This window comes from Penaeus vannamei, chromosome 38, assembly GCF_042767895.1.
Source record: "Penaeus vannamei isolate JL-2024 chromosome 38, ASM4276789v1, whole genome shotgun sequence".
NCBI lineage: Eukaryota > Metazoa > Arthropoda > Malacostraca > Decapoda > Penaeidae > Penaeus > Penaeus vannamei.
In genome coordinates, this window is record NC_091586.1 from 882,503 (window position 1) to 896,353 (window position 13,851).

Consider the following 13,851-nt stretch of genomic DNA (forward strand, 5'->3'; position numbering starts at 1 on the left):
TGTTTTGGACTTGAGACTGTAGGCTTTCCACCACAGATTATAGCAAGTGTCAAGTGTTCTCAACTTTTCAAAATTATATTATTTATTTTATTTTTCTTACTGGATTAAGCCAAAAAAGCATATCCAGATGTTTTTCTTATACATGTATTGGAACCACAGTATTTATATTTAAGGAGTAGAGATATTGATTAATACAATGTTGAATTTAAGTATTACATAATATATCATACTGTCCGTTCTTAAATGAAGTATATGACATGATGTAATTTTTATCCTGCTAGTTATAAAAGCTATACAAATAGCTAGAAATCAGAATTTTATTAAACAATGGACTTGCTTTAGATCACATCTATCTTTCTCTTCACAGGTAAATTATAGTTAAGCATTCTACGTATTGTAGCAATGTTACAATAATGAAGATGAGGACAAGGCTGGGGGCAGCATCACCGGCAGGAGGTACCGGCCTCCCTCCTGCCATAGAGTTCCCCTCTCAGAGGCGGGAACGAGTGGACTGGCATAAGCTAGCATCTGTGGATCTTCATGACCTTGCCTCAGGATGCAGCATTGAATTCTTACAAGAGAACCTCTCACATGTTGCCTTCTGTGATGCAGAATCTGAATTTGACCTTGGAACTATGGCAGGTCAACGAAGCTTGTTGAAAATGTTCCGTCTGGCCCAGCTGATCATCCAGTACCTTTTCCTTTCACAAGATTACATGGAGACTCAACTACAGCAGGCGCAGGAAGAGGCAGAGCTGGTTACAGAGAAGTATCAGCAGGTGATGATTATTCTCTTTCTCACTCTCACTCTCACTCTTTCATTCTCTCTCTCTCTCTCTCTCTCTCTCTCTCTCTCTCTCTCTCTCTCTCTCTCTCTCTCTCTCTCTCTCTCTCTCTCTCTCTCTCTCTCTCTCTCTCTCACAATCTCACTCACAATCTCACTCACAATCTCACTCACTCACAATCTCACTCACTCACAATCTCACTCACTCACAATCTCACTCACTCACAATCTCACTCACTCACAATCTCACTCACTCACAATCTCACTCACTCACAATCTCACTCACTCACAATCTCACTCACTCACAATCTCACTCACTCACAATCTCACTCACTCACAATCTCACTCACTCTTACTCTCACTCACTCTTACTCTCACTCACTCTTACTCTCTCTCTCTGTAAGAAGTTCCAATTTATTCTTATGTACATATATTTTCATATTATTCTATCTTGTAAATTATTAATGAGGATTATATTAGATTAACTTTTTTATCATTTATGCATTTTTTTTTTACTACTCTCAAAATTTTTGACAGGTAAAGTCAAAATTGCTGGAGCAGGTGGAGGAAGCCAAAAAGATGAAGATGACCAATAAAAGCATGCGAGAGACTGTCAAGTATGTTAACTCCTTTGCCTTGGCTAATGGCATATTCCAATCCCTCAAGTGTCCTCTCTGTACAAAGGCCTTCAGAGGGCAGGATTTTCTCCAAGCTCACCTCTGGCGCAAACATCCTCAACAAGCAAATGCTGTCACTCTTCCGCAAGTGCCGCCAGTAGCTGTTGGGGAGACTTGCCCGGGCCCCACAGCTACGGTGGACAAAAAATACTATGGAGTGCCACACAGTGATGCCACGCCCCTCCAGAGTATGCCAACTCAAACCTCCAAGACAAATGATGTTGATTCTTATAAAATCATTGAGATGGAAAAAAAGTTTAATGCACTGAATGATAATTTTTCAAAGTTCATGCAAAATATAGAAGAGCAGAAGAAAACACTTGAGAAGGAGAATGAAAGACGACAGGAGGAAGTGAAGAAGGCATGGGAGGACAAGAGCAACATGGAGCAAGAATACAAAGCTGAGCTGGAGAAGCTTAACCAGCAAATAAACCACCTCCAGAGACCCAGACAGGAACAATCAAACAGTATAGATGTGGACAGGTTTGTTGCCTTAATAAAACAGCAAGAAAGTGAGATCAAGACCCTCCAGTTGCAGATTGAAAATCAGCTAAAGACCAAGGTAGAGGAGTTAGGGGATACTCCTCAGAGTGAACCTGCCATTGCAGGTTTGTCAGAGGAGCTGAACGCCCTGAGGAAGCAGCTAAGTGAACAGAGGAAGAGCCACAAACGTTCCTTGAATGAGATGAAGGAATCGATGCGGAGTGAGTACGAGAAAGCTCTGGAAGAGGAGAAAAACAAACTGAAGGTAATGATGCAAGACTTGACCAAGCAAGAGACTCCAGTGAAGGCCATTTCTCAGAAGCCCCCTCCGTCCCCCAAGACTCCAAGCATCAGGAGGTCCAAGCCATCCACACCACCCACACCCAATAGGTCCACTAAGCCTTCTGTGACCTCCTTAGACTCACCTGACTCACCTGCCATGAGATCCCCAGCTTTGCCTGGTCGCAATGCTCAGGGAACGTCTCACTCATACCGAATGGATGCTGAAGACACAGATGAAGACACTGAGGACAGTGAGACAGACACTTCACGTTGGACACAGGCTGCAACAAAGATCACACAGCTTCAGGTTGTCAGTCCAGACCCCAGAGCAAACACTGTACTTGAACCCAGTATTTTAAGTAAAGCAGGAGATGGTGGTCCTGATTCAGAGAACTCCTCTTTTGAATCTTCAGAAGATGAGGATGATGAGGCTAATGGATCATCAGAATCACTAAAACTGGAAACACTTTTAAGGGATAATCCACAGCTGTGGGAGCAAATGAAGAGTGCAACCTCAGAAGTCCTTGCCAAGAAGCTGTCTTCACTTGGCCTTGATGGATCTGTTCGAGGCATCAAGACTGAGGTTTTGACTTCTTGCCTCTCCCAGCTAAGGAAGGATAGGAGGAGGTATGAGGAGAAGCATGAAGGATTCATGGACCTGAGAAAGAGGCTGGAGAATGAAGTAAATGTGAAAGCAGATGAGAAAATAGAAAATGTAGGGGATATTTCAGGTGTGCAGCCAATCACAGAGACTGTCAGGAAGAAAGGCCTTCAGGCAGGCATGCTCTCTAGGGTTGTCAAGAACGTGAAGTCTAAGGTAAGGGAGCGTTCAAAGTCAATCACCTCAACCATGAGCAAGACTAGCTTGTCAGTTAAGTCGGGTGTGAAGGAAATGTTTCATGCTCATGCCAGACCAACAGAAGACATCAAAGTTGTCACAGAAGATAGAAAGGTCTCTCTCACAAAGTCAAAACAAGACAATGACAGTTCATCAGACACAGAGTCAGAAGAGAGCTCTTCCAGCAGTGCTCAGATTGAGGTACACAATGAGACTTCTAAGTCTGTAACCAGGAATCTCTTTGGCTCCAGTGAACCTTTAGAGGTGGTGGCAGCAGCTTCTCCATCAGGGAGTGGTGCCCGACCCAAGCAAAGGAACTACTTTGACAATAAGACTTATGGACAAGTGGAGGACAGTAGTGACTCTGAGTGGGACTCAGAACCGGAGTATGAGAACATGAAGAAGGAGCCACCTGTGAGATCAGACAGTCTGGCCAAAAACCCTGGAGAACTCTTGCAGGATGCCAGCAGTGCAGCTCACAATACCAGCTGGGATAGTTTGCAGGACAGTAAGCCTATCAAACTCAAGAAGCCTCAAGGGGAGATGGTGAGCAACCTCTCACGCACCATAGAACTACAGCTCAGTGGAAGACGGAAAACCAGCATGGCAGGTGCTGTGGATGTGATGAGTAGTGGGGAAAGGGACACAAGTGGCACATACTTACAGGTCCCAGGATCAACATCTTCCCCCCATGTGAGTCGACAACAAAGCGTAAGTGATTCCTCTAACACTGTGCACAGCAGCATGTGGGGCTCACTAGAGGACATGAAGGATAATCAGAAGAAACCTCAGAGTCTTCCTTCAGGAAGAAGCAAGGCAGTCATTCATTCCTGGGACTCGGAGGATGACTTGGACATCAGTGAGATTGAATAAAATCCAAAGAGAATGTTTATATTTATTGGAATTTCTGCAGCTATCTGATGATCCTCCCATTAACTCTCTATTTTTGTTTGTTACTAATTTTCTTTTTCCTTTTTTAATTGAAACTCTTGAAACATCCCTTTTTTTCTGTTTGAACTGCACTGAATCTCTCACAACCTTTTCTCTAGGCATCTCACATTATTTATTCATCCTGTGTCTCTTCATATTTTGTATGCTGGATGTGAGGTCTGTCTACTCATATGTTCTGTACCGCCACATGTGTTACTTCAATTCTGTCCATAACAGTGGAAGTTTACCTTAAGCTAGAAACTTAGTATATACAACGTATTACAACCACTTTATCTGTCAAATGTGAAGTAGTATTCAAACGCAATATTTCTCTTGAGGCCTTCTGTCCGGTGCCCAAATTTATTATGTGCTTCCTGCTCTCTCCCACTAATCAACATTGTAGATGCTTTAAAATTGATGTATATATTTTTTGATAGAATCCATTTTTAGCGTTATTTCTTATAAAAAGATTATGCAGAATTGTATGTCTATTTCAAGTACAAAAATAATTTGTAACACATTTATGAATTAAACTTTTATCCCAAAACTGTTGTACTTCCTTATCCAAAACTGGAATATAAATGACATTGTTGAGTTTTATTAATAGTATTTATATCCTGTTATAGCTGTCATTAATCCTGTCTTTCCTTACTTTTATTAAAGTCTAGTATTCATTATTACCATTGTTATTATGTTATCATTATTCTATCATTGGTATTATCTTATCATTATAATTATTATCACTATCATAATTGTTACTATTATCATTTTTCTTATGAATATTGCTTTCACAAGCATCATTTTTATTGTTGCTAGTATAATTTTGTTATTATTATTATTATTATTATCATCATTAATGTTATTGTTACTATTATTGTTATCATTATTATTATCACTAACTTTATTATTATTATCGTTATTATTTTTATCATTATAGCCATTATTATTATCACTATGATTATTATTACCATAATCATGATTATTATTGTTATTATTATTATTATTATTATTATTATTATTATCATCATTATTATTGTTGTCATTAATACTGTTTTTGTTACTATTATCACTTTCTATTTTTGTTATTTTGATGTCCTTACTATAACAACAATAACAATAGTAATAGATATAATAATTATTTGAGAATAATAATAATATTATTACTATTATTGTGATTATTATCATCATCCTTATTATAATCATGATTTTTATTATCATCATCATTATTATTATTATTATTATTATTATTATTATTATTATTATTATTATTATCATTATTATTATTGTTATTATCATTATTATCATTACTATCATCATTATTACTTTTATCATTTATTATTTGTTTATATCATTATCATTATTGTTATCATGATTATTATCATCATCACAGTCCTTATTATCATTCTCATTCTCACATTTTTAAATTATCATATGATTATTATATGAATAAACCTATCAGACAGATCTGCATTTCTTGCTGTATAAGCACGTCCATATATAGTATTTTAACAGACTGGCCGTATAACACAATTTAAAGAGAAAGTGATTAACAAACATATTTTATGAAAGAAGTGAAGATAGTGGTATGGGGATTTTTTTCATGAAACTGAAGGAAAAAGGAATAGTAATAACACGATATAAAGATGAGAAAGTGACCAATATTTTGTGAAAAACCGAAGAAGAAAGAAATGATAATAAGATATTGAGGGATAGAAATAAAAAGCAATGTATTTTATGCGATAATAAAGGAGTAAGAAATTATAAGAATCCGGAAAGAGCAGGAAGGAAAAGCTTAAAAATTTGTTTTTATGAAAGACGGGAGAAAGAAATTGTATAACGCACGGGTACGGCTTAACCAACAACAAAGTGTTTATGGAAGACTGAAAAAAGAAGCTAATTAACACAACTTAAAGGAAATCAAAATCATTCTTTTTTATGAAAGAGGAATGAAATAATAACACTATAATGGGGAAGAAATCAGCATCAACGTGCGATTGGTTTTGGTAAAGTAAGCGACGGAGTTTTGTTGTTGTAAGCGACCATCAACACAAACCATGGCCGGCTCCACTCGGCTCTGTTTACTCGCCAAAAGTTTTAATTTATTGTCCGTTTCTCAGCCCCCATTGAGTCACGGTATGTTTTAATGGGAGGGAGAGTTTACTGACGTCAGCTTCTCAAGAAAAAATATTGTGTTTTTCAAAAGGGTTAATGTTTAAAGTGAACGTGTATGTTGGTCACTAATTGTATTGATGTTTCAGTATTTTGTTATTGTGTGTGATAAGGATGGTTTCAAATTTCATCGTAGAAAAGGTATACGCGTATGCTGTTATCACGTAGATAATAGTGGTGGTCTTATTAGAATTGGACAATATGTAGTACGAGGTAATAAAACATGAAATGATAGAAGGACACAAACCAAGACAATTTTCAGCAATTTTCTTCTATGGCAATGTGGTAATTCTTTACAGTATGGACGCACTCCCCAGAGACTGTCCACAGCTCCACGTCAAAAATTATATTCATCTATCTAAGTTGTTGTGACGGTGTGACCTTCGGGGACTGCCCAAAGGCGGGATCCAGACTGTAGAGTTTGGTCTGCACGGGGAATTATTTGGTCCAATTCTGTCCGTGCCAAAGTAATTCTCGGGTAACTTTCTGCACACTCTTAGTTCTTTTTTAAATCATCTTCTGGGCATAAAATTCTTTTGACCTTTCCTCACACGTGTTTCATCATCCATTCGCAGATTTGTCCGCGCAAATGTAGATAAAATGATGCTTTCCGTGCATGAAAAAACATAGCAAAGGCTTCCCATGGCCAGTATTGGGAAAAAACTAATATTAGAGGCAATGAGGTTTGCCCCCTCATCAAATAGCCCCACTAGTTCAATCTCTCCTGTCTCCCAGACCCCAGACTCTCCTTTGACCACGACTCTGAACAGTACAACTACTACCCGTTCCTCAATGCCTACTAGTGCATTATCCACCCAAGTTGAGACTCCTACTCTCCCAATTTCCTCAACTTCATCAACTCAACCCCCACAGCCTTCTTCACCAATCACCTCATCTTCCCTTATTACTACCTTACATCCTTATTCTCCCATCTCTCTGTAATACTACCCCCTCAACAATACTCCCTCTTCCACACTTTGCCATCCTTCTACAGCCCACAACTCTACCAATATCTTAAATACTCTATTTAGCCCAACCAAATGGGACTGATCTTTCATGATACCCCCTACAACTCCTTACTCAGGCAACACTTCTCTTTCAACAATGTCTCCAAAAGCAAGTGGACAGAGGCCCCTTCCATACTTGTCCCGATCGTCCCTTTCTTGTTACAGTTACATCTGAAACTGAAGCTGTAGCATTATCAAATCTAACCAATTTCTCTGGCAACCCCGTTCCTGCAGAACCTCATCCAACTCTTAATACTTTTACTGGAACTGTCTCTATTTCCCCAGCAATCTGCCCTATGGATATTGATTGGTCAGATTGTGGAGAGTACTTACTCGGCTGATTCAAAGACTGTGATGTGATATCAGTACAGTGCTACTCCATTCTTCCTAAAGGTCATCGAATGAAACCCACCAACATTGCCAAAATTACTTTCCGTACACATAACCTTCCCTTTTGTATCAACATTGGTGGACATTCCCTCCCTCTTCGACCATATCAACCTCTTCCCCGTCAGTGTCAAAACTGTTGGCGCTTTGGACATCCTGTCAAATATTGTAGTTCCACAGACCAATTCCCCCCTATGTGCCCTATGTGTATCAAACTGCCCTGCACAAACACATACATGTGCTAACTGTGGTGGCCCCCATAATTTATTTTATAGAGGCTGTCCCACTTACAAGTTTGTGTCTGAGGTAGCAACTCTCAGATATAAAAATGGTTTCACTCTACCTGAAGCCAGACAGGAAGCACGCCGACAAGGTTTCACTCGTACTCCCTGCTCTCATAATGTCACTCGCTCTGCCCCTCCCCCTCCAACCTAGGATGTTCCTACACCCTCCCCTATACCTACTTACTTCCCAACTTCCATTTCTACCTCTACCACCACCTACCTTCCCCAGTCAAATTCTTTTGCCACGCTAAATGCCCGTTGTTGCGTTAGGGGCTTTAGAAGATGAAAACTGTGACCCAAGGCTAGGGATTACCCTTGCCTTGGGCCTCAGTCCTCAACTCATCTAATTTTGTTTGGTCTTTCCTTCCCAGGAGTCCACAAATGTCTCCATATGAGGCAAAATTCCTCTTAACCCGGGGCTTTGCCTCCAGACCCCTACCCAATTGGCATATTTCCCTACCGAGATATTTACTGCATGGTTTTCTTAGTTATTCTTATGGGTTTGGTATTTAGTAAGATCTGATCTTTTTCAGGCATTGTGAGACAGTATGCAACAGCAGTCACCTTTGCCAGACCAAGCATTGCAGCAGTTCCTCTCTCAGCAAAAGGAAATAGCGTTAGTCAGAGGCTGAATCAACCACAGCTCCCTCAAGTGCAGCCAGTCAGGTCAACAAGCTTCTTCAACAAATGTAAGAGTTCAGTTATTAGACATTCAAATACTTACCCTTGTAAACTTTATGTTAATTTGAGGATTGATGTCTTTTGCACCATTTTGAATCTTCGTATTTTCTTATGCTGTCAAATTGTTTCAGTGCCGGCTGATCAGCTCTGGAAAGGTGTGACGAGTGTGAGCAATGCTGGCAAGAAGCGTGGTCGTGGCAAAGGCGTTGGCAAGAAAATGGCAAAAAATCTCAACCGAGGACAGATGATTGGTGTTGGTAAGGCATTACATTTTTTTTTAAGGCATTATATTTTAAGCTGTCATTATATAAAGAAAGCATTTCATAGATATTTTGTTAGTGTCTAAGTCAAATTTTATGATGGAACTCTTCTTCAAATCAGGGCGTGAGAATATTGTTTGGCCTGGACTCAATGCCCCCATATTGCGAGGGAAGGAGTTGATACAGCAGCAGAAGCTCCCGCAAGATACAGAGAGAGAGGCAAAGCTCATCAAAATGAGAGACACCATGGGTGTGTTCCGCCCTTTGCGCCTAGATCCCCTGGAGAGAGGCTGGTCCGGCAACAAGATGCCCGGGAGGAGCATTGGCCCTCCTGACCCTATTGGGGAAGGTAACCTGCCAAGACAGTCTGTTTTCAAATGAATAAAATAGAAAAATCATCATCATCTACCAGTAAATGAACTTTTTAGACATTCTCTTGCTTTCATCCATAGGCTTTTACTTGTTTGTTTGTTTAGCTTCTGTTATTGAACTCTCCTAGCTTCTTTATGTATTATTTGTTAGCAATACTTTTGTTTGGTTAGGTTCACAAAGAGTATATGCTTTAATTGCAGACAGCTTTGATGGGTTTGACACCAAAGTACTGGAACTGAAGACAGTGACGCACATGAGCGGCATCTTTGGGAGGAAAAGACGAATGAGTATGTTTGTCGTCACTGGCAATGGGAATGGCCTGGGAGGATTTGCTCTAGCCAAAGCCAACACCATGCCAGCCACCATGAGGAAGGCGAAGAACCGGGCGGGACAGAAACTGATCTACATTGAAAGATACAATGACCATACAGGTTGGTGCAACAATGTTTGTTAAGATTAATTTTGTTTGTTTGTTTGTTTGTTTTTTCAAATCTTTTTGATATAGAGGATAGTAATCAGACTAGTTACCTGTTATTATAGGGTTTGGTTGATTTATTATTATTAGTCTTTGAAGGATTGTACTTACCTCCTCGTTATTTACCTTTCCAGTTTTCCATGACTTCTTTAGCCAGTTTGGATACACAAAGCTCTTTGTCAAGAAGAAGCCTGAGGGCTATGGTCTGGTATGCCACCGTGCCATCCGTACCATCTGTGAGGTGATTGGCATCAAGGACATCTATGTCAAGGTGGAAGGCTCAACCAACATCCAGAACCTCACGAAGGCCTTCTTTCTCGGACTCATCAATCAGGTATAGTCATAGGGACTGTGAAGGGCAGTTCAAGTACCTTAGTGCCTTGATTATGTTTATGTGAGACAGTTTGCATGAGTCCTTGTCTATATTTGAGATAGTTTGAATGAGAGTACTTGAGTCTTCTATCTATCCCATTGCTCGTGATTATAGGTCTTTTGTAAAAGGAAAGAGAGTGATAAGGAAAATTGTCAAGATGAAAAATATTATAGGAAAAAATTATTTTAAAAATCTGCATTTTTTCTCCTTTGTTGTCATTCCAGAAAACTCACCAGCATCTCAGCGAGGCCAAGCAGTTGCACCTTGTTGAGTTTCGTAAAGAGAACCTGGATTTCCCCCGGGTTGTGGCTTCCCCCCAGAGTGGCAAGGTGCGCGACTTAGAAGAAATTCCCAAGGACGAGGAGCTTGATTTTGGCCTGGTTAGTGCTGGAAGAATATCATTGTTCCCATCAAGTTCTTTTGATGGGTGAAATAATAGGCTATGCTTGTCTGTCTCTGTTTATCTGAGTCTGTCTATTTGTCTCTCTCTCTCTCTCTCTCTCCCTCCCCCCCTCCCTCTCCCTCACTCCCTCCCCCTCTTCCTCTCCCTCTCCCTCTCCCTCTCCCTCTCCCTCTCCTCTTCCCTCCTTCTCTCTCCCCTATCTTCTTATCCCTTTCCCTTTTCCTCTCCCTCCTGCTCACCTGCACTCCAACCCACCCTTACCCTCCTCCTCCTCCTCCTCCTCCTCCTCCTCCTCCTCCTCCTCCTCCTCCTCCTCCTCCTCCTCCTCCTCCTCCTTCTCCTCCTCCTCCTTCTTCTCCTCCTCCTCCTCTTTCTCCCTTTCCATTTCCTCCTTCCTCTTCCACTCCTTCTCCTTCTCTCACCTCCAGATCGCATTTTTGCAAAACCTATTTCAGCCAAGTGCTGGTAATTCCAACAACAACAACAACAGCAACAGCAACAGCAACAGCAACAGCTTTCCCTCTCTCGAACCCTCTCTTACTTCTCCCTCTCCCTATTTCTCTCTACCTCTTTTCATGCCTCCCTCTCCCTCTCTCACCCCCCTGATGTATAACACCTTGGAGATAGAAAAAAAAAATCATTTAGGTTTCCTTTTGAAGGATCTGACAGTGTTGACAATTTAATATTACTAATGATAATAATAATAATAATAATGAGAAAATTTGGTTGATCACAGTACACAATGGATGGCAAGGTGGAACTTCAGAGGAAGAAGTACCCCCCTGGCTACCAGAGATTGCCCAGTTACACCACCTTCCTGAAGAAGTACTCAAAGCGTCGTAACCATGACAAGGTATGTGGGACTTACTGATTTTTCAGTTACCAAAAATTGTTGTTCTTATCATCATCATCGTCATCATCAATATTGTTATTATTATTAAAATTATTATTGTTATTATTATTATTGACATTATTATTTGTTATTATTATTATTATTGTTGTTGTTTTTATTATTGACATTATTATTATTATTTATTATTATTATTATTGTTGTTTTTATTATTGTTATTATTAATGTTGTTATTATTATTAGCATTAATATTATTGTTATGATTATTATTATTGTTATTATTATTTTTGATATTATTATGATTATCAATGCTATTATTATTACTATTTTTTTAGACATTGATATCAATATTGATTTTATCAAGAATATGAATGTTGTTGTTATTATTTACTGATTATTACTATTATTATTATTATTTTAATTATTATTATTTTCATTGTTAATTGACTTTATTTACTATCTTTCTATTATTATTTGGTTATTATTGATGACTGTTATTCTTTATTATTATTAGAGTAATAGTAATAGTAACAGTAGTAGAAATTGTAATAGTAATATTAGTAGTAGTAGTAGTAATACTACTATTATTGTAGGTACTGCTATTTTAGTATTACTATCATTTTTCAATTATTATCGCCATTATTATATCATTAATACTATTATCATTATTGTTGTTATTATTGAATTATTATTATCAGTGCTGATGATGATAATATTATTTTTGTTCTTGTGTTTGTTTTATCATTATCACTTTTTTTTTTTAAATAATGTTGATTTTATTAATTACGAATTCCTCCTCCTCCTCTTCTTCTTCTTCTTCATCTTCCTCCTCCTCCTCCTCCTCCTCCTCCTCCTCCTCCTCCTCCTCCTTCTCCCCCCCACCTCCTTCTCCCCCCCACCTCCCCCTCCCCCCCTCCTCCTCCTCCCCCCCCTCCTCCCCCTCCTCCTCCCCCTCCTCCTCCTCCCCCTCCCCCTCCTCCTCCTCCTCCTCCTCCTCCTCCTCCTCCTCTTCCTGCTCCTCCTCCTCCTCCTCCTTCTCTTCCTCCTCCTCCTCCTCCTTCTCTTCCTCCTCCTCCTCCTTCTCTTCCTCCTCCTCCTTCTCTTCCTCCTTCTCTTCCTCCTTCTCTTCCTCCTCCTCCTCCTCCTCCTCCCCCTCCCTTGCTGCTCCTCCTCCTCCTTCTCAACCTCCACCACCACCACTTATAATGATGGTAATAATGCTGATATTTGGAATGTGACACTAAAGATGACGAATTAAAGAGCACCCCGCCTCATACCACAACAATAAAAACAAAAACAACAACAACAACAACAACAACAATAAAGATACGACAGTAAGCGATGAAATACTAACAGTCCCCTCTATTTTGCATAGGTGATGGTGGACATGAGGGTAGAATACGGGGAGCTGCGAAGCTTTTACACCGAGAAGTACCCCGAATGCAAGCCAGGGCCAAAGAGGAATGCCGAAGAAGCCATGTAAATAAGGGTAGATGGAGGGGGGGGGGGGGGTCGTGAGGAACTGGGGTGTGGACGCCAGTTGTACATATTGTAATTTGAAGCGATGATGATATGGTCCTCGTGTTGCAGAATGGTTGATATATAATTGTACATTTTATTATTTTTGTTTCTTGTTCGATATCTAGAGATGAAAGAATTAAATAGGAAATACAGTTATTTGCCAGGTGTTGTTATTATCCTTCCTAGATGATTGTGTCTTGTTTATCCCTTCTCTACAACCTTGAAAGTGTCATTTGAAGAATAAAAAGATAAATATTATTGATGATAATTATTTTTTTTTTAATGGATAATTACATGCATATTCGTAAAGTTATTTTTAATGGTTAAATTCAGTGTTATGAAATAGGAGCCATCCTCTAAATTGTGAGCATAGAACAGTTTCCCCTGAATTTCTAGTTCTGTGTGTACAACTGAAAGTTTCTTGAAAAGCTTAACTAATGAACTGTATTCATGTGGACAAATGTAGAAAGGTATGAATAAGAATGAATATCTTCACAATATAACAGATGTATTTGACCAGTTTTGAATATATCAACGTCAGAAATATATGTATTTCTGACAAAGATATATTCGAGACCGGTCAAATTCACATCTTTCTACAAGCTTAACTAAAGTTTTCCTACGTATTTTGAGCAGTTCTCCATGAACAAATACTCTGAGAAACCTTAACCAGTCCTTATGTAGCATCAACCATTGATGGCAAAACACTGGACCCCTTTACCTTAAGCCCCGACTTTGAAATTTAGCCTGGTTTCTAGGATCAAAATTAACAAGAAGATATATATACGCTTATACTTTCAAAAATGCGCTAATGAGACGAAACATCCTTTTATATATATATAAAAATCCTTGAAGTGTTAGACATTTTTTCTACAAAATGAGGTCAGTGACAGCGTAACATACCCATGAGACAAAGAAAAGGAGAAACATTTAATAAGGTAAGGTTAAGTAAAGAAAAAGAGGGAAAAGGTTAAGTAAATGCTAGGGATAAGGGGGTAGAGAGACAGATACAGAGACAGACTCCGGAAAGCAAAGCATCCGTTTCCATTATTACGTTTAAAAATGGCATGAGATC

At 39.3% G+C, this 13,851-nt stretch overlaps 2 protein-coding genes across 2 annotated transcripts in view; both read left to right on the forward strand.

Annotated features, from left to right (window-relative positions):
* Window positions 1-4,541, forward strand: part of LOC113815188 (cilium assembly protein DZIP1) — a 5,388-nt gene extending 847 nt beyond the window's left edge. The window contains exons 2-3 of the mRNA XM_027367270.2: window positions 368-779; window positions 1,322-4,541. Coding sequence (XP_027223071.2) covers window positions 414-779; window positions 1,322-3,937 — 2,982 coding nt within the window. The 5' untranslated portion in view covers window positions 368-413 and the 3' untranslated portion in view covers window positions 3,938-4,541. The remainder of the gene's footprint in view (window positions 1-367; window positions 780-1,321) is intronic.
* Window positions 4,542-5,970: 1,429 nt separating this feature from the next.
* mRpS5 (mitochondrial ribosomal protein S5) lies at window positions 5,971-12,932 on the forward strand. Its single transcript, XM_070115801.1, has 9 exons — window positions 5,971-6,127; window positions 8,375-8,530; window positions 8,654-8,779; window positions 8,904-9,131; window positions 9,355-9,585; window positions 9,764-9,963; window positions 10,227-10,382; window positions 11,142-11,258; window positions 12,631-12,932. The coding sequence occupies exons 1-9, from the start codon at window positions 6,049-6,051 to the stop codon at window positions 12,736-12,738; spliced, it is 1,401 nt and encodes a 466-aa protein (XP_069971902.1). The 5' UTR covers window positions 5,971-6,048; the 3' UTR covers window positions 12,739-12,932.
* Window positions 12,933-13,851: the final 919 nt, after the last annotated feature.

Coding starts and splice junctions, on each gene's coding strand:
- mRpS5 (XM_070115801.1), top strand. CDS start 6,049: ATGGCCGGCTCCACTCGGCTCTGTTTACTCGCCAAAAGTTTTAATTTA. Junction 8,531..8,653: donor AACAAGCTTCTTCAACAAAT/GTAAGAGTTCAG, acceptor AAATTGTTTCAG/TGCCGGCTGATCAGCTCTGG. Junction 11,259..12,630: donor AGCGTCGTAACCATGACAAG/GTATGTGGGACT, acceptor TATTTTGCATAG/GTGATGGTGGACATGAGGGT.